Raw genomic sequence first — 20,697 nt, 5'->3', positions numbered from 1 at the left:
AAATACTCTGTTACAAGTCCTGCATTCAAAGTCTCACTTCAGTAAAAGTACAAATGTATGAGCATTAAAATATACTTCAGGTACTAACAGTAAAAGAACTCATTCTGCAGAATGATCTTTATTATATGATAGTATTTTAATGATTGATGTGTTCATCACTTTAACGTGTCAGCTGGTAAAGGTGGAGCTACTTTTAATGACTTTATATATAATCTGTAATAATATATCATCATTTATTAGTTGATTAGATTTTAATATTCTGAATCCGTAGAGTAACTAACGTTATTAAATAAATGTAGTGCAGTAAAACGTACAATATGTCTTTCTGAGATGTTACGGAGTAGAAGCAGAGAAGAGCAGAAATAGGAAATACGGAAATGTAAATGTAAATAAGTAATGTAAATATAATATGTAAAAATGACAATGTAAATGTATTGTTAATGCAAATGTAAATTTGTTAAAAGAAATGTAATTGTACTGAAGTCCAGTAGTTGAGTAAAGAGTTATTTTCCACCGCTGTTAAAAGTGTAAACCGTTTGAACACGACTGTCTTCATCAGACGTTCGGTGTATTTGTACTTCGTTACTCTTCTGGGTGACGTATTGTACTCTTTACTCTACTTCATTTAAAATCCTGTTGACACTTTGATTCAGCAACATTAATAATCCCGTCCTTTAGTTCAGATAGTGATGATAAAACTCTGCTTAATGAACCCTTTTACTTTGAGTGTTTTCTTACTCTCGGTCGATGACCAGGCAGGTGACGGCATCGGAAGCAATGACGTTGGCGGTTCTCACATCTTCACTGCGGATACAACAAACACACGCAGATTATGAATTAAATCACTTTTTTCTGACTTTACAGCGCTTCAAACCAGTTAGCAGCAGCTGTGACGCCAAACTCATTATCACATGATCACACTGAGAAGCAACACATGATCAATACGTCTGATCAGCTGTTTAACGTATCAATACAGAGGGAGAACTCACACACACACACACACACGTAGGTCTGGCTGCACTTGTGGGGACCGTATTGATCAGTGGTGTCCCTAGTGGGTCCTCCACTCTAACAGCTACACGTCTTCAACCACATGTCAGTGGGATGACTCCGGGCTTTTAGCACCCATTATCTCCCATGTTTTTAACGTGTGCTGTGTACTCCATGAAAAATTCAACACGGTCTCATGAACGCTGTTTTCCTCCCCGGTGGGTTCTACAGGAGACGTTGCTGCTCGAGGAAAAATACTTTCAGAGTTTTAAAAAGGTACAAATAGTAAAAAGTAGAATAGAGACCTTCTGATGCTGCTGCAGTGTTTACTGGTGTATATGAGCATGCTGCAAACACGGGTAACGATTTTAATATTATTATTATTATTATTTATATTATTATTATTATTATTATTTATATTATTATTATTATTATTATTATTAATATTATTAATATTAATATTATTATTATTATTAATATTATTATTATTATGATTATTATTAATATTATTGATTTTAATTTGTATTATTATTATTATTTTAATTTTTATTATTATTTTTATTATTGTAATTTTTATTATTCAGGTTTAGAGGTTAAAGGTTCAGGTTTAGAAGTTAAGGGTTCAGGTTTAGAGGGTAAAGGTTCAGGTTTAGAAGTTAAAGGTTCAGGTTTAGAAGTTAAGGGTTCAGGTTTAGAAGTTAAAGGTTCAGGTTTAGAAGTTAAGGGTTCAGGTTTAGAAGTTAAAGGTTCAGGTTTAGAAGTTAAGGGTTCAGGTTTAGAAGTTAAGGGTTCAGGTTTAGAAGTTAAAGGTTCAGGTTTAGAAGTTAAGGGTTCAGGTTTAGAAGTTAAAGGTTCAGGTTTAGAAGTTAAAGGTTCAGGTTTAGAAGTTAAGGGTTCAGGTTTAGAAGTTAAAGGTTCAGGTTTAGAAGTTAAAGGTTCAGGTTTAGAAGTTAAGGGTTCAGGTTTGGAGGCTAAAGGTTCATGTCTCGGGGTCAGAGGTCACATGGTCTTACCCCTGCAGCGCTCTCTCTCCAAACCAGGCTCCCCTGGTGAGCTCTCGGAGGTGCGTCGGCTCCTCATTGGCTGGATCCTCCTGGGTGACGTTCACCTGACAGGAAGTGTGATTAACAGTGATCAGGATGAGTCAGCAGATCAATAATCAATAGAGACGTCCAGTGTTACCTGTCCCTTGCTGATGATGAAGAAGGTGTCTCCTCTGGCGCCCTGTCTGATGATGAACTCTCCGTCTTCATAATGAGTCTAAACACACAGAAGAAGAGACTCGGCGTGACGCCACTACAGAAGAAGAAGACACACAGTGTCACTTCACCGTGACGTCGTTCACTTCACCGTGACGTCGTTCACTTCACCGTGACGCCGTTCACTACACCGTGACGTCGTTCACTTCACCGTGACGTCGTTCACCACACCGTGACGCCGTTCACCACACCGTGACGCCGTTCACCACACCGTGACGTCGTTCACCTCACCGTGACGTCGTCCACTTCACCGTGACGCCGTTCACTACACCGTGACGTCGTTCACTACACCGTGACGTCGTTCACTACACCGTGACGTCGTCCACTACACCGTGACGTCGTCCACTTCACCGTGACGTCGTCCACTACACCGTGACGCCGTCCACTTCACCGTGACGCCGTTCACTACACCGTGACGCCGTTCACTACACCGTGACGTCGTTCACTACACCGTGACGCCGTCCACTTCACCGTGACGCCGTTCACTACACCGTGACGCCGTTCACTACACCGTGACGTCGTCCACTACACCGTGACGTCGTTCACTACACCGTGACGTCGTCCACTACACCGTGACGTCGTCCACTACACCGTGACGTCGTCCACTTCACCGTGACGTCGTCCACTACACCGTGACGCCGTCCACTTCACCGTGACGCCGTTCACTACACCGTGACGTCGTTCACTACACCGTGACGTCGTTCACTACACCGTGACGTCGTCCACTTCACCGTGACGTCGTCCACTACACCGTGACGTCGTTCACTACACCGTGACGTCGTTCACCACACCGTGACGCCGGTCACCACACCGTGACGTCGTCCACTACACCGTGACGTCGTTCACCACACCGTGACGTCGTTCACCACACCGTGACGCCGGTCACCACACCGTGACGTCGTTCACCTCACCGTGACGTCGGTCACCACACCGTGACGTCGTTCACTACACCGGGACGTCGTTCACTTCACCGTGACGTCGTTCACTACACCGTGACGTCGTGTTTAAAGATGTTTGGTTGCCGTGGTGATGACAGTCTCACCTCCTCCATGACGTCGGCCAGTTTACTGAGAGTTTCCTCTGGAAGACCTTCGAAGGTCGGAACGCTGCAGAAAGAGAGAGTTTTTATTCTTTCTTTTCTTTTTGTTTATCATATATTTGTATTTCAGTTTGAAATCATTAACTTGACTTTCTTTATGTTTCTGCTTTGACTCGTTCCAGTGATTGGCTAACGCTTGAGGTCTCTCGTGCAAACACTACATTTGGAAAAACTGCTTTTAGTTTTTGCGCTGCACAAACTAGAATCATTTTACATTCATTTAAATAAAGAGTGAATGAATTTATCTGATTGTTTAGCTGCACCGTAAACAGATTCACCAGCTGCTGTTACCCTCATTAACCACAGGGGGGCGCCAAATCAACCAGCACTGAACCCTGAAGGGTTTTAACTTTACACCTGCTGATAATGTTGATGGTCTCTGTGGGATTAGAACCTCTAACGCCGACAGGTAGTGCCTTGCTCATGCAGTCACCTCTTGAGGAAGTCCATGTACTCGGCGTGTTTGATGAGTCCAGTTCTCATCATGATGGTCTGGAAACACTGACGGTCGATCGCCCACAGCTTCACATGGATCAGAGCTGAAACACGCACACATTTATTATTTATTATTTTAAACTTATTTACTGCTTTTATTTATAGATTAAACATCATGAATCTATTTAAACCGTCAGTCACATCAGAGCTGCAGATCAATGGATCAGGAACATAACCTAATAATGAGAGGATCTGGTGTCATTATGCAGCAGTGCTGCTGGGTGTGTACATGAATATATGAATACGCAATATTGTGTGTGTGTGTATACAGTATGCAGGTGTCGCCATGGCAACAGCACACACATATGTATATACAGTATATGGATATATATGTGTGTGTGTGTGATGTTAAACCAGTGACCAGTGCAGCCACCCAGCAGCGGTTCAAACACTCACATGTTGAATTTTGTGTCATACATCCGCCCGAAAAGGCGTATAAATGCCCCGATAGTACACAAGGCGTTCAGCGTGCAATAAGTACGCCTTCCTTGATTTCCGCGTGTCATTTGTACGCCATGTATCCCGTACTGACTGCAAGAAGACCGGTGTTCGAGACCATGTGGTTGACCGGCGTTTTGTTTTGTAAGTTAGTGACTTACAACTGTCACGTCAATAAAAACTTGTGACAGTCGTCATGTCGTATTTGTGACGTGTTCTTTGTAGTTGTAGTTACGTTGTTTATGTACATGTTTTACTTAGTTTACGTACTTACTTTAAACCCAACCACGATGTTTTCCCCTTTCCCTACCTAAGTGATTTTCTTGCCTTATGGTTCGTGTCCACAGGGGGCGTTTTTTATGGCGAGGCATCGCCTCGCTTCAGAGCATCGGACGCTTGATGGGCTGCCACTAGACACCTGATTGGACGAACTCTTTCCCTCGTGGGCTGCTGCTCAACATGGAGGCTCGTTTGGAAACTCTCTTCTCTTATATCATGAAAATAGTTCACCGAAATGTGTTTCTACATTCAATGAGAAATAATCCATAGCTGATGAATCTGTTCTTTAACTTAGATCGACAACGGTTAGTTTAGAAGTTTCTAGAGTTTCCAGAGACGACGAGTCGTTCAGGTTTATAAGTTAAAGGTTCAGGTTTATAAGTTAAAGGTTCAGGTTTATAAATTAAAGGTTCAGGTTTATAAGTTAAAGGTTCAGGTTTATAAGTTAAAGGTTCAGGTTTATAAATTAAAGGTTCAGGTTTAGAAGTTAAAGGTTCAGGTTTTTAAGTTAAAGGTTCAGGTTTATAAATTAAAGGTTCAGGTTTAGAAGTCAAGTGGTTTAAGTTTGGAGCGTTATTTAACCTCCTTCACAACGAGCTAGTATGACCTGGTTGGTACCGATGGATTCATCAGGTTTTCTAGTTTAATGTGATGCCAGGATCTTCACTCTAGCTTCTCTAGTCAGTCGAGTTGAAGTATTTTCAGTTCCAGCAGCAGCAGAAATATTAAATCAGCTCTGAGTTTCTGAGACTAAACGTTTAAAAAACAACAAACGGAAACATTTTCAGATTAATAACTAACCCAGAGACACATAAGAGAAGACAACACACTAAATAACACACTAGTTAACTAACTAACACACTAACTAACCCGTGTACTCCAGGAGGAGATCAGTGTAACTAAACTAAACTAAAAACAGAGTAAACAGAACTGAGAGAACGAGCAGATATTAATATGTTTATATCTAAGATCTATAAATGAATTCCCAGCTGCAGCGAGCTCACAGCCGCCGACATCCCATAAACCGTGGCACTGATGCTCAGACACAGCTGGTTACCATGGTTACACGTCATCCACCTGAGCGTGTTCACTGTGTGTGTGTGTTGGCTGCAGTTACCGTGGAGACGTGCCGACTTGTTCAAACTTCCTTCAGTTTAATGAGCAGAAGTCTGTAAAGTCTCTTACATCATACTGAGGAAGTATTACTAAATACTACAGAGTAGTTAGTATAATAATCAGTACTCTTTAGTATAAAAAGTACTGATAAACTGTGTTTAATGGAGATGTAATGTGTGTTTGTGGCTGCAGCTGCTGTTTATGATGTTTATATAGTCCAGGATGTCATTAACGCTGTATAATAAACATCCATAAATCTATTTAGAAATCAGGAGACCAATAAGACTTCCACATTATTAAAACATAAAGTCCTAACTGTAATACCCGTCAGTACCACAGAGCCTACTACAGTGCTACTGCAGTACTCTGTATCTGTGGTGACAACACGAGGCCTCTGTTGGGTCATTACTTTTTATTTCCCGTCTGTTGCTACGGAGATACCAAGTGTCTCTGTAACCACGGAAACAACAGGAGACACTCTGCAGCAGCACATACTATGGGCTGAGGATGTTTAATGTGCTGCTGAGTGTTGCTGGTGGTCATCGTTGGATTATTATTCATGTTCATGTGTGTGTGGTAAAGGTCAAAGGTCAGAGAGTCCTCGTCCTCTAACTGTTGTTGAGACAAAGCTCCTCTGTGTCCGGCTGATTATCAATAATTCAAGTTCATAAACTTTGTCTAGACACCTTCAATCTGCATCATTAAGGCTGAAACATTATGACATCGTTAAAGTGACACCGACACCAACAGAGTCCTTCATTACCTGTCAGCTGATGGAAGCAGTCACCGCCGTGTAGTATAGACCCTCTATTAGTGATGACGTCATGATGAGGTCACGTTGACGTTAGTGAGGTTGCCGTTAGTGATCTCACTAACGGCAACCTCACTAACCTCACTATCGTCACAACGTCACTAATGTCACAACGTCACTAATGTCACTATCGTCACTATCGTCACAAACGTCACTATCGTTACTATCGTCACTATCGTCACTATCGTCACAACGTCACGTCATTAATGTCACAACGTCACTATCGTCACTAACGTCACATCGTCACTAACGTTACTAATGTCACAACGTCACTAGTGTCACTATTGTCACTATCGTCACAACATCACTAACGTCACAACGTCACTATCGTCACAACGTCACTAACGTCACAACCTCACTAACGTCACAACGTCACTAATGTCACGTCACAACGTCACAACGTCACTATCTTCACAACGTCACTATCGTCACAATCGTCACAAACGTCACTATCGTTACTATCGTCACTATCGTCACTATCGTCACAACGTCACGTCATTAATGTCACAACGTCACTATCGTCACTAACGTCACATCGTCACTAACGTTACTAATGTCACAACCTCACTAACGTCACTAATGTCACAACGTCACTAGTGTCACTATCGTCACTATCGTCACAACATCACTAACGTCACAACGTCACTATCGTCACAACGTCACTAACGTCACAACCTCACTAACGTCACAACCTCACTAACGTCACAACGTCACTAATGTCACGTCACAACGTCACAACGTCACTATCTTCACAACGTCACTATCGTCACAATCGTCACAACGTCACTATCGTCACTATCGTCTCTAACTAAAACACTAAAAAACACTAATTTGCTCATGTTGAATATTTCCGATGGGATATCCTGTTGTGTGTGAGGGGAACCCCGAGGACAGCCGAGTACGCAGTCACGTGGGAAAGAGCGATAGCCAATAGAGAACCAAGCTGACTGAAGAAGGAAGGACGACCACCGCCGTCAGTTTTCAGTACAAAGTAAAAACTAACATCACTGATTCTTCCTGCCGCCGTCGTCAGTCATGTTTGTTTACACTAAAGTCTCGTCTGATCTCAGAGATTTAGTGAGATTTTGATTTGTTTGAGTGGGACTCTTGTTGTTGATGAATGAATGTGTTAGTGTGTGCTGTTGCTGTTTCTCTCCTCATTAAGGAACTTAACACAACATGTCGTTATGTGAGGGCTCTCACATTTTACACATCTGGTCAGATCTGAAACATCTGGTAGTGTGGGCCAGCCTTTAGCTTTCTGTACTCCAACACAACAAACTCTGACAACACCGGCCCTCCTCTCTCCAACTCTCACTCACGTTTCCACCGTTGTCTTCCAGAAACTAGTCACATCTCGCGAGATTGCAGAACGAGATGTCTCCTTGAGCGAGACTTTGTTGGAAACAGCAACAAACTCAGATCAAGAGAAAGGTCGGAAAAAGGTTTAATTTCTCTGTAGGGTTCTTTCTATAATGTTGTCAGAGACTGATAATCGTCTTTGAGTTCTTTAAAAGCGCTATATAAGTTGAATTTATTATTATTATTATAATAACAATCTGAGTCTGTCAGAGGTTAAAATAAGAACTTTTAGTGGCCGTAACGTTGACGCTGCTCACTGACCTCACAGCTGCTTTAGCAGCTGCAGCGTTCTCCCTGAATACTGGACCAGTTTCAGAAGCTGTTGTCCTCATGAATCACTGAGACATAAAAACATATATCTGCTGTCAGTTTGACTTGAATTGTTGTCGCTGTGACATCACAGGGAGTCGAGACTTTACTGTTTTTGTATAAACTGATTGTGAATCGTCCGTAGCGCCCACACTGACCGCTCTGTTAAAGCAGATAAACTGCTGCAGTTTGTGTGTTAATGTGAAGATAACGAGCAAAAAAAAGCTTCAGCAAACGGAAAAAACCCCGAATCCCCTCGAACCCAACGCTGTTGCCAAGAGACACCGCTGCCAAAACTTAGCTCATTGGCTGGACCGGATGGTGTTGCCTGGCAACCGCTGCTTAGCGAGGCACTCTACCAGGAAGCGCTGACAAAAAAGTTGGAGGTCCACACAAACACAGACACACACACAGACACACACACACACACACACACACACACACACACACACACACACACACACACACACACACACACACACACACACACACACACACACACACACAGTGCTGTCAGAGTTGTGGTTGATGTTTTATTGGTTCAGACTGCAGCAGATCAGTCTCTCCTGCAGCAGTCGGTCATCGAACAGTTAATGTTGGAGGAACAAAGAAACCTCAGCAGAGGAGGAGAAACTTCCAGATGCTCGTTTACAGCTCGTCTGTGGAGCATTTTAGCCTAAAAACTAATTAAAAATTAATTACTGACCACTGCAGCAACAACATCACATCCGCTAACCTTTAAAAGCACCGAGAGGAAACTCCTCTTCACAACATCATCGATTCGACTGATGAAGAGTTACTGATCTGCTGCCCCTGAGATCGATTACAGTCAGATGAGTGAGGTGGTCCTTCACATTTCAGCTACGGAAAACATGTCACAAACTTCACAAACTTCACTAACGTCACTAATGTCACTAAAAAACACGTCACTAATGTCACTAACGTTAACGTCACTGTCACTAACGTCACTAATGTCACTAAAGAACACGTCACTAATGTCACTAACGTCACTAAAGAACACGTCACTAACGTCACTAACGTCACTAATGTCACTAAAAAACACGTCACTAACGTCACTAATGTCACTAATGTCACTAACGTCACTAACATCATTAACGTTAACCTCACTAACGTCACTAACGTCAACATCACTAACGTTAACGTCACTAACATCATTAACGTTAACCTCACTAACGTCACTAACGTCAACATCACTAACGTTAACGTCACTAACATCATTAACGTTAACCTCACTAACGTCACTAACATCAGTAACATCACTAACATCACTAACGTCAACGTCACTAACATCACTAACGTTAATGTCACTAACATCACTGACGTCAACGTCACTAACATCACTAACGTTAACATCACTAACGTCACTAACGTCACTAACGTCACTATCCTCACTAACGTTAACGTCACTAACGTCACTATCCTCACTAACGTCACTATCCTCACTAATGTTAACGTCACTAACGTCACTAACGTCACTAACGTCATTAACGTCACTATCCTCACTAACGTTAACGTCACTAACGTCACTATCCTCACTAACGTCACTATCCTCACTAACGTTAACATCACTAACGTCACTAACATCACTAACGTTAACATCACTAACGTCACTATCCTCACTAACGTCACTATCCTCACTAACGTTAACATCACTAACGTCACTAACATCACTAACGTCACTAACGTCACTAACGTCACTAACGTCACTATCCTCACTAACGTTAACGTCACTAACGTCACTATCCTCACTAACGTCACTATCCTCACTAACGTTAACATCACTAACGTCACTAACATCACTAACGTTAACGTCACTAACGTCACTAACGTCACTAACGTAGGTGGCGGTTGTAAACAATACCCAGGTAAGATGGCGGACAGTTATCCCATTAGTTATGACGTAATGTTGCATCTACTGTTTTATATCTATGGTCGTCTTCCCTTGGTGTTCCATCACTTCCTCTGTGCGTTACCTTGGTAACGAAATCACCTCGGATACCTGTCGCTGCTACTGTGGACATTTTAGGTGAGCTAAATTTAGAGGAGCTGTTCAGTTCTTCTCTATACAGTTCATGGTTCCCTTTGACCACTACGGTGGACCGGTACCTCACAGACTGTGACCCGGATCGGTCCACTTCATAGAGAACTACGAGGCTCCTCTCTCTCTCTCTCTCTCTCTCTCTCTCTCTACTCACTCATGACCGTCGCCGTCCTGGTGCAGTTGTAGAGGATCGCCAGCTCTCCGAACACTTTGCCCGGTCCCATCGTGCACAACTTCATCCCCTCTTTAGTCACCTCCACCTTCCCCTCTGGACCAGAAAGAGAGAACAACTTTTATTTTGGAGGATTTAAACAGGACATCATCAAGCTGTTCTGTTACTTTTCATTACAAACTTCTGCAGAACTTTATTAAAATCAAAACGTTAACGTTGCTGAATATTTGTTTCTGTTAGTCACTGTACTACTGGCTTTGAAATGTGCTGTACAAATATGGTTTATTATTTTCATTAGTATTATTATAAACATGTTAATTCGGATTAATTGTAGGAAACAGTGAACACTTGAGGAGAAACGGTAATCAGCTGATTCAAATAAACTGTTTCTAAATTACATTTATAGTGTAGAAACATGAAATCATCAGATCAGCAGGAACAGATGCTGCTGCTTCACATCTGCTTTTATTCTGAAATCTGATTAATCAGTGTGTGTGTGTGTGTGTGTGTGTGTGTGTGTGTGTTTTCATTAGTCCTCAGTAGAAACACACTTAGACTCAGTAGAACTTCATTAGAATCTCTAGTTGTTCAGCAGATTTACTTTAATGAATAAAGTTGATTTATCACTGAAAACACACACACACACACACACACACACACACACACACACACACACACACACACACACACACCAGATGGTGGGATCATTATGTAGAGTGGCGAGATAAACACACACACACAGAGTATCTGTTGATGTAATTGCAGATTGTAATGATCATTAGGTTAATGACACGCACGCACACACGCGCACGCACGCACACACACAGGTCCAGCAGGTGGAGATATGTAGTGTCTCTGTCCGTGGTGCTGAAGTCCACTAAGTATATATATACGTAGTGATAGACAGAGATACAGTGAGGAAAACGTCCATCCATCCATCCATCCATCCATCCATCCATCCATCCATCCATCCATCCATCCATCCATCCATCCATCCATCCATCCATCCATCCATCCATCCATCCATCCATCCATCCATCCACCCACCCATCCATCCATCCACCCACCCATCCATCCACCCACCAATAGCGGTCTCCTGGTTGAAAGTCTTGTGTTTGTTTGACCCGTCCACCTCCCCATCCACCCATTCACCCATCCACTCATCCACCCACCCATCCACCCATCCACCCATCCACCCACCCACTCATCCACCCATCCATCCACCCACCCACTCACCCACCCATCCATCCATACACCCATCCACCCACCCATCCATCCATACACCCACCCACCCATCCATCCATCCATCCATCCATCCACCCACAGCTGTGTTTCTAGTTCTATGGAAATGAGGGAGTCGGCTCCTCTCTCTGACATAAACCCACATCTGGTCCAGTCTGATGGAGACCATATGATGGAGAACACACAGATGGATCCATTACATATTTATAGATGAATTATGTGACTGCAGGTAAACACACTGCTGAAGTCGAGGGTTCAATTCCCACCAGCAGGACTGGATCAATCACACATTAGTGCTCACTCTGGACCATCAGAGGAGGAATCACAGGTCAGACTCAAGAACACGAGTTTAACATTCAATAGAGACGCTGGACAGAGAGAGACAGGACAGAGTGGGCGACCGACAGAAATACAGAAAGAGAGAGAGAGAGACAGAGAGAGAGCGAGAGAGAGAGAGCAGGTATGAGGTCGGTTTCAACACAAACCTCCTTCATATTACACTTCAGCCGAGGACTACAGCAGTACTATAGTACTACAGTACTACAGCAGTACTACAGTACTACAGTACTACAGCAGTACTGCAGTACTACAGTACTATAGCTAGTATAGTATAGTAGAAAGGTACCCAGTATTGTTCTTTGCACTCAGTTTCTCATGTTTTTGTCATTTATCGGCACTGCAGGACGTTTTTTTGTGTATTTTCACACATGGAAAATGTAACATTGACTTCAGCTGTCTGTTAAAGTTATGACTTTTACGTTAACCCCGTGAGACCCAATAGATCCCGAACCGACTTTACTCTATCAGAGGCTGTAGGTTCAGATTTATAGCTAGTGAAGGAACATACTGGTATCATCTGAAACTAGAAAACCTGATGAATCCATCGCTACATTTAATGGTCATCTAAAAATGTCTTATTCAGCGTTTGGTTGTACTTAGCTCCACCCTTCCGTGTCACTTCTGGTTGCAAAAAAACAAGATGGTGACACACAAAAACCAAGATGGTGATGTCCAATAACCAAGACGACAATGCCAAAAACCAAGATGCCAACGCTAACAACAAAGATGACAACGCCAAAAACCAAGATGACAATGCCAAAAACCAAGATGGCGACGCTAAAAACAAAGATGACAATGCCAAAAACCAGGATGGCGACGCTAAAAACAAAGATGACAACGCCAAAAACAAGATGGTGACGGCCAACCTTGTCATACTAGCTTATGTTTTGAGCATATTGTTTTTTGCTTAATGCAGTACCTTTGAGGGTTTCTGGACAATATCTGTCATTGTTTTGTGTTGATTTACAGTAATAAATATATACATACATTTGCATAAAGCAGCATATTTGTCCACTCCCATGTTGATAAGAGTATTAAATACTTGATTAATCTCCCTTTAAGGTACATTTAGAACAAGTAACAAATGAAATAAAACTATTTTAATCGATTGACAGCCCTAGTATAGATATAAATTCCTCTGCTGAGGGACGAAATGTGTTAATAAAAACTAAAGCAGGACGTCCAGGTGACATCAGAAGTGGAGAGTTTGGCGTCCCCTCAGAGAACAGGAGGAACCAGAGGAGGAACCAGAGGAGGAACCAGAGGAGGAAGAACCCAGGAGAGGTTGATGGTAACTCGGAGCAGCAGTAAAGCAGAGTGAGACCTCCTCCTATTACACTGATCTCTGTCTCTGTTGCTCTAAACTGAGACACTTTAAACAGATTAATCTGCCTTCCACTCGACTGTTTGACGTCTGAGTTCTGAGTTTAAAAGCTCATTAAAGCAGCTGGAGAGCTTTGAGTCGTCTGACGGCACCGAGAAGAAGAAACATGAAACGCAGCTGAAGGAGGAAAAGCTGTGATGAGTTCATTACAGTCAGTCAGCTCTCTGTAGTCAACACTGATCTGTGTTGTCAGAGAAAAACACGAGATCTGAACGAGAGAACGCCTCAGTTAACCTTCGTTCACGTGACCACGGAGAGTAATTACATCACACCTACTGTAAGTCTGTAAGGAGGTTGTTACTGGTATTATGGTGGTGGGTTAATGTTAGAGCTGGCAAAGTTAACGTGATAATAACGCTAATCAGTTTTAACGCCACTAATTTATTTAACACAACTTGTGATTTTTAGGTTGCAGCGGCTCAGTTCTAAAGCTAGAGTTAAGATACTGGTATCATCTGAAACTAGAAAACCTGATGGATCCATCGGCACAATGTGTGATTAATTTGCATTTAAATATGTTAATTGACTAACAGCTCTGGTCAAAAGACAAGTCGATCTAAAACAACGTGTTTTCAGGTACTGAAGATATTTAAAAGTAGAATAAACAAAAAAAATGATATGCCTGTCTACTTTTGTTTTGCACTGTGTTGTATCTTGATTTTTGTTTTTACTGCTGTTCTTGTTTCTGCACTATATATCCCCTTTGCTGCTGTACACTGCACATTTCCCCATTGTGGGACTTATAAAGGAATATCTGATCTTATCTTAAACTCAAATTAATGAATAGAAAGAGATAAAAAAAAACAAAAAAAACACCAAAACATGAAATAAAACGACTCAAAAGATTTGAAAAATGTGGATGATTGTTGGTATTTCTATCGTCTTTTACATAAAACTCTGCAGCTGAAGACAGATACAGTTTTAAAGGTTTGATATGAAGGACATAAAATATGACAAACATGACAAGAAGGTCAGAAAATGCCGTACACAGCGCTGAAAAAAATGACAATATAGCGAGACAAAACGCCAAGCAGACAAAGCTGGTTCCAGATCGAGAGTGAATCTGTGGTCGGCTGTCGTATGTGATGTCACAGCAACACGTCCTCACCCCCATCAGAGACCGACCCTCGGGGTTCCTTTCAAAATAAACTTCACAGGAAGTTAGGTTTAAGCAACACAGGCACTTAGTTAGGGTTAGGAAACGGTTGTGGTTGACGTTAACTTCACTGACTAACGACCCACAGGACAAAATAAGTCAACGTTACTTTTAGCCTCACACGGGGCACCAATATGGGTCTCCTGGTTGAAAGTGTTTGTTTGACCCGTCCACCGCCTCTCCCTCCCTCCCTGAGCAGACTCTCACGCTATTAATACTACGTCACTTACTCTGACCGTTGAATAACACCGCGGTAGGGTTTACATTGGAGTTAGTTGAAAGCCGGGTACGTCACATACTGTTGCTAAAGGGCGCCTCCGTACGTCGTTTTCTGATGCCGAGGGGTTCTGACCAAACGGCGGTATTTGACGAGTTGTAGACGGGTTGACAGGTGGTATGCTGGGATGTCAGGGGCGTGGCCTCTGGTGATGTTGAGCCGGGGAGGGGGGGGCTTCTTTGAATGTTGTGTTTACAGAAAGCGACGATTCCTGCGTATCGTGCCTTTAAATTCATAAACATCAGCACACAAAGAAACTGTACAAACATGTGAATATTTAATATTCTCTATGTATTATATATATATTATATATATTATATATATATAATATATTATATATATGCTATATCTAATAATATTTCATATTGTTCAGTGGATTGAAGCTGCAGTCGAACAGGAAACAGAGTCAATGTTGTTCATAATGTGGACCATCGTGTGTGGGCGGATACACACACACACACACACACACAGATACAATCAGTGTGTGTGTATACGTGTGTGTGTGTGTGTATGTGTGTGTGTGTGTGTGTGTGTGTGTGTGTGTGTGTGTATGTGTGTATGTGTGTATGTGTGTGTATGTGTGTGTACGTGTGTGTACGTGTGTGTGTGTGTGTGTGTGTGTGTGTGTATGTGTGTATGTGTGTGTACGTGTGTGTACGTGTGTGTGTGTGTGTGTGTGTGTGTGTGTATTGAAGTATTTTCGGAAATGAAGAATATTAAATTTGTTCTCAATCGGAGAGGTTCAAGTGTTTTATATGTAAATAAACAGAAACAAAGAGCTCTCGTCTCACCAGACACTCAGAAAACCTCCTTTTAACAGGTCTCTGTTAATTATCCTCAAATATTCCTTTTTCTATGAAATCAATTAAAAATACAATTTCTCTTCTCGGTGGTCTAATCTCCTATTTCTCCTTCCACCCTTCCTTCTTTTCCTTCCTTCCTTCTCTCTCTTTTTTACTCCTTCCTTCCTTCCTCCTCATCTTTTTTATTCCTTCCCTCCTGCCTTCCTACCTTGTTTTTTTACTCCCTCCTGCCTTCCTTCCTTCTTTCCTTGTTTTTTATTCCTTCATCCCTTAATCCTCTTTTTTATTCCTCCCTCCTTCCCTCCTTCCTTCCTTCCTTCCTTCCTTCCTCCTCTTTTTACTCCCTCCTGCCTTCCTTCCTTCTTTCCTTGTTTTTTATTCCTTCATCCCTTAATCCTCTTTTTTATTCCTTCCTCCTTCCCTCCTTCCTTCCTTCCTTCCTTCCTTCCTCCTCTTTTTACTCCTTCCTGCCTTCCTTCCTTCTGTCCTTGTTTTTTATTCCTTCCTTCCTTCCTTCCTCCTCTTTTTTATTCCTTCGTTCTTCGTCTTTTTTACTCCTTCCTTCCTTCTTTCCTTTTTTTTATTCCTTCCTCCTCTTTTTTATTCCTTCGTTCTTTCCTTTTTTATTCCTTCCTTCCTCCCTCCCTTCCTCCCTTCCTCCCTCCCTTCCTTCCTTCCTTCCTTTCCTTCCTTTCCTTCCTTCCTTTATAAACTGATTCCAAATTTTCAAACTGAAAACATTTTAAATCCCAAATATGGTCGTCCAACAGGTTGCCATGCCAACCGCATCCACCAGAGAGTCGTGTGTGTGTGTGTGTGTGTGTGTGTGTGTTACATAATGAGACAAACTGCTGCATCTGTTTCTTCCTCCACACACACACACACACACACACACACACACACACACACACACACACTCTCCTCACTATCAGGTCTTCATCGTGGTCTGTTTTTAGGGATCACTTCCTCTTCCTGTGACAGACGTCGTTATATTTAGCCGCCATCTGCGCCCCCCCCCCCCCCCCCCCCCCGGACACACACACACACACACACACACACACACACACTGCCCCCCCCACCCTCTGGATGTTGATCAAATCATCTGAACATTAAACATGAATCTGTTTAGTTGTTTTCTTGTTTTCTTGTTTAAACTCCGTTTCCTCTTTTTATTTTTTATTTTCTTGTTTTTTTATTTTTATTTTTCGGGTCCAGAAACAGATTTTTTCCCCCCCTTAAATCCTTTAAACCGTCTGCGTCGTGTTTTTAACTCTCGCTGTCGTCACGACGATCTGTAAATCACGACTTTAACAGCACACGTTGACGTTTATGAGACATTAACATGAATTTACTGTTTAAATAAATCTGATCATCCCGACGGCTGAATAACACAACGCTGATTTAATATTTCACTTTTAGAAAAAGTAGCTGCAGCGGTGGAAAGTAACTAATTACATTTAGTCAAGAACTGTACCTTAGTACAATTTGGAGGTACTTTACTTGAGTATTTTCTACTTCTCCTCCGCCACATCTCAGAGTAGTTATTAAATCACTACATTGATTTAATAACTTTAGTTACTTTACAGATTCAGATTATTAAAACAAAATATAATAAATTAACAAATGATGAAGTATTATTATAGATTAAACTAGCCAGCAATGCATCAATAATGATAACACAATAATATAATATAATATAATATAGATTATTCTGCATAATGAGGACTTTTTCTTTTGGTATTTTAAGTAGATTTTGTTGCTGATACTTTTGTACTTGTACTAAAGTAGCATTTTGAATGCAGGATTTTCACCTATAAGAGAGTATTTCTAGTAGTAGTATTACTACTTTTATGGCAGTAAAAGATCTGAGTACTTCTTCCACCACTGAGGTTCTTGTGACAGATAAATCCAATCTGAGCAGTATACATCCTTTCCTATCTAGTCCAAAGACACTGGATCCTACGTTTCCCATAATGCACCTGGATAGTGTCTTACAGCCACGACTTTAACCTCCAGTCTGTAACACAGACTCGTTAGACATTTGTAGTCTGATGACATCACTATGACATCATCAACAACCTGCCTGTCGGCCCACACCAGACTCCATTGAAGAACGACTCACTTTAACGTCGTTCTGTTAGTTAGCCGACATCCCTTTTGTGTAAAATCTGACAAAAATAGATTTTCCACATCGTGACGACTCGCTCTTAAATTCAGCATAAGTGTGATCCGCCCAGTCGGTTCACACATCTCCGCCGCCCGCCACCCACTGGCACGGGGGATTGGCCATCTGGAGGATTGTTGTCGAGTCCAGAAACACAACAGAGACAAAAAAGATTGTTCCTGAAAACTACAACGTGACGGTGTGACTGTTGGCGGGTCGGGAGGTCCCGTCTGAAGAGACACGTTGACCCCCCACCGAGGTGTAGAAACACTTTTAATCCATGAAGCTGTTTTCTATCCACAGTCGGAACAAACCTGTATTGATTTCCTAAATATAAAACTGACTGAGTTTAAAGTGGAAGGATCCCGTTACTGAACAGGCTCCTTATGTAACACACCAAGCTCAAATACAGCTCTAAATATAACTAAAGAACTCGAGTAAAGAGAGCAGAGAGACGCTTCAGGGTCGGCGGTTCGACCCCCGCCTCCTCCTGTCCAACTGTCCTCCAGCAAAACACTTAAACACCAAACTTAGGCTTTCAAATGTGTGACTGTTGACCCCATTCATTTCACAACAAAAGCTTTGAACCTCACCAACACAACAACAGCAGCATGAGAGAGCTCCGTCTAATATCAGTTATTAAACATTATAAATTATATAAATGTTTTTGTTTGGTTTGGTTGCTTTTCTTCTGACGGTTTATATGAAGGTTTTCAGAGGCTTCCTGCTGCCATCCATTAACCGGTTAGTTCAGACCAGGGGTCAACGACCTTTACTATCAAAAGAGCCATTTTAGACAAAAATTAGTAGTTGTAGATATCTGTAACTGGAGTTAGGAACCATCTAAATGATGTTGTAGATATCTGTAACTGGAGTTAGGAACCATCTAAATGATGTTGTAGATATCTGTAACTGGAGTTAGAGACCGTCTAAATGATGTTGTAGATATCTGTAACTGGAGTTAGAGACCGTCTAAATGATGTTGTAGATATCTGTAACTGGAGTTAGAGACCATCTAAATGATGTTGTAGATATCTGTAACTGGAGTTAGGGGCCGTCTAAATGATGTTGTAGATATCTGTAACTGGAGTTAGAGACCGTCTAAATGATGTTGTAGATATCTGTAACTGGAGTTAGGAACCATCTAAATGATGTTGTAGATATCTGTAACTGGAGTTAGAGACCGTCTAAATGATGTTGTAGATATCTGTAACTGGAGTTAGAGACCGTCTAAATGGTGTTGTAGATATCTGTAACTGGAGTTAGAGACCGTCTAAATGATGTTGTAGATATCTGTAACTGGAGTTAGAGACCGTCTAAATGATGTTGTAGATATCTGTAACTGGAGTTAGAGACCGTCTAAATGATGTTGTAGATATCTGTAACTGGAGTTAGAGACCGTCTAAATGATGTTGTAGATATCTGTAACTGGAGTTAGAGACCGTCTAAATGATGTTGTAGATATCTGTAACTGGAGTTAGGAACCATCTAAATGATGTTGTAGATATCTGTAACTGGAGTTAGGAACCATCTAAATGATGTTGTAGATATCTGTAACTGGAGTTAGGAACCATCTAAATGATGTTGTAGATATCTGTAACTGGAGTTAGAGACCGTCTAAATGATGTTGTAGATATCTGTAACTGGAGTTAGAGACCGTCTAAATGATGTTGTAGATATCTGTAACTGGAGTTAGAGACCATCTAAATGATGTTGTAGATATCTGTAACTGGAGTTAGGGGCCGTCTAAATGATGTTGTAGATATCTGTAACTGGAGTTAGAGACCGTCTAAATGATGTTGTAGATATCTGTAACTGGAGTTAGGAACCATCTAAATGATGTTGTAGATATCTGTAACTGGAGTTAGAGACCGTCTAAATGATGTTGTAGATATCTGTAACTGGAGTTAGAGACCGTCTAAATGGTGTTGTAGATATCTGTAACTGGAGTTAGAGACCGTCTAAATGATGTTGTAGATATCTGTAACTGGAGTTAGAGACCGTCTAAATGATGTTGTAGATATCTGTAACTGGAGTTAGAGACCGTCTAAATGATGTTGTAGATATCTGTAACTGGAGTTAGAGACCGTCTAAATGATGTTGTAGATATCTGTAACTGGAGTTAGAGACCGTCTAAATGATGTTGTAGATATCTGTAACTGGAGTTAGGAACCATCTAAATGATGTTGTAGATATCTGTAACTGGAGTTAGAGACCGTCTAAATGATGTTGTAGATATCTGTAACTGGAGTTAGAGACCGTCTAAATGATGTTGTAGATATCTGTAACTGGAGTTAGAGACCATCTAAATGATGTTGTAGATATCTGTAACTGGAGTTAGGGGCCGTCTAAATGATGTTGTAGATATCTGTAACTGGAGTTAGAGACCGTCTAAATGATGTTGTAGATATCTGTAACTGGAGTTAGGAACCATCTAAATGATGTTGTAGATATCTGTAACTGGAGTTAGAGACCGTCTAAATGATGTTGTAGATATCTGTAACTGGAGTTAGAGACCGTCTAAATGATGTTGTAGATATCTGTAACTGGAGTTAGAGACCGTCTAAATGATGTTGTAGATATCTGTAACTGGAGTTAGGAACCGTCTAAATGATGTTGTAGATATCTGTAACTGGAGTTAGAGACCGTCTAAATGATGTTGTAGATATCTGTAACTGGAGTTAGAGACCGTCTAAATGATGTTGTAGATATCTGTAACTGGAGTTAGAGACCGTCTAAATGATGTTGTAGATATCTGTAACTGGAGTTAGAGACCGTCTAAATGATGTTGTAGATATCTGTAACTGGAGTTAGAGACCGTCTAAATGATGTTGTAGATATCTGTAACTGGAGTTAGAGACCGTCTAAATGATGTTGTAGATATCTGTAACTGGAGTTAGGAACCGTCTAAATGATGTTGTAGATATCTGTAACTGGAGT

At 41.5% G+C, this 20,697-nt stretch overlaps 1 protein-coding gene across 1 annotated transcript in view; it reads right to left on the bottom strand.

Annotated features, from left to right (window-relative positions):
* prkg1b (protein kinase cGMP-dependent 1b) overlaps positions 1-20,697 on the bottom strand; it is a 54,639-nt gene that overhangs the window by 17,881 nt on the left and 16,061 nt on the right. Inside the window, exons 3-8 of the mRNA XM_074619933.1 lie at positions 10,375-10,488; positions 3,782-3,887; positions 3,292-3,355; positions 2,173-2,250; positions 2,004-2,098; positions 739-804 (exon numbers count right to left, since the gene is read on the bottom strand). Of these exons, the coding sequence (XP_074476034.1) occupies positions 739-804; positions 2,004-2,098; positions 2,173-2,250; positions 3,292-3,355; positions 3,782-3,887; positions 10,375-10,488 (523 nt within the window). The remainder of the gene's footprint in view (positions 1-738; positions 805-2,003; positions 2,099-2,172; positions 2,251-3,291; positions 3,356-3,781; positions 3,888-10,374; positions 10,489-20,697) is intronic.

The sequence above is a fragment of the Sebastes fasciatus genome, chromosome 20 (genome assembly GCF_043250625.1).
Source record: "Sebastes fasciatus isolate fSebFas1 chromosome 20, fSebFas1.pri, whole genome shotgun sequence".
NCBI classification, from domain to species: domain Eukaryota; kingdom Metazoa; phylum Chordata; class Actinopteri; order Perciformes; family Sebastidae; genus Sebastes; species Sebastes fasciatus.
Note: the sequence above shows the minus strand (reverse complement) of the source record. Positions and strands in the feature narration are given on the sequence as shown.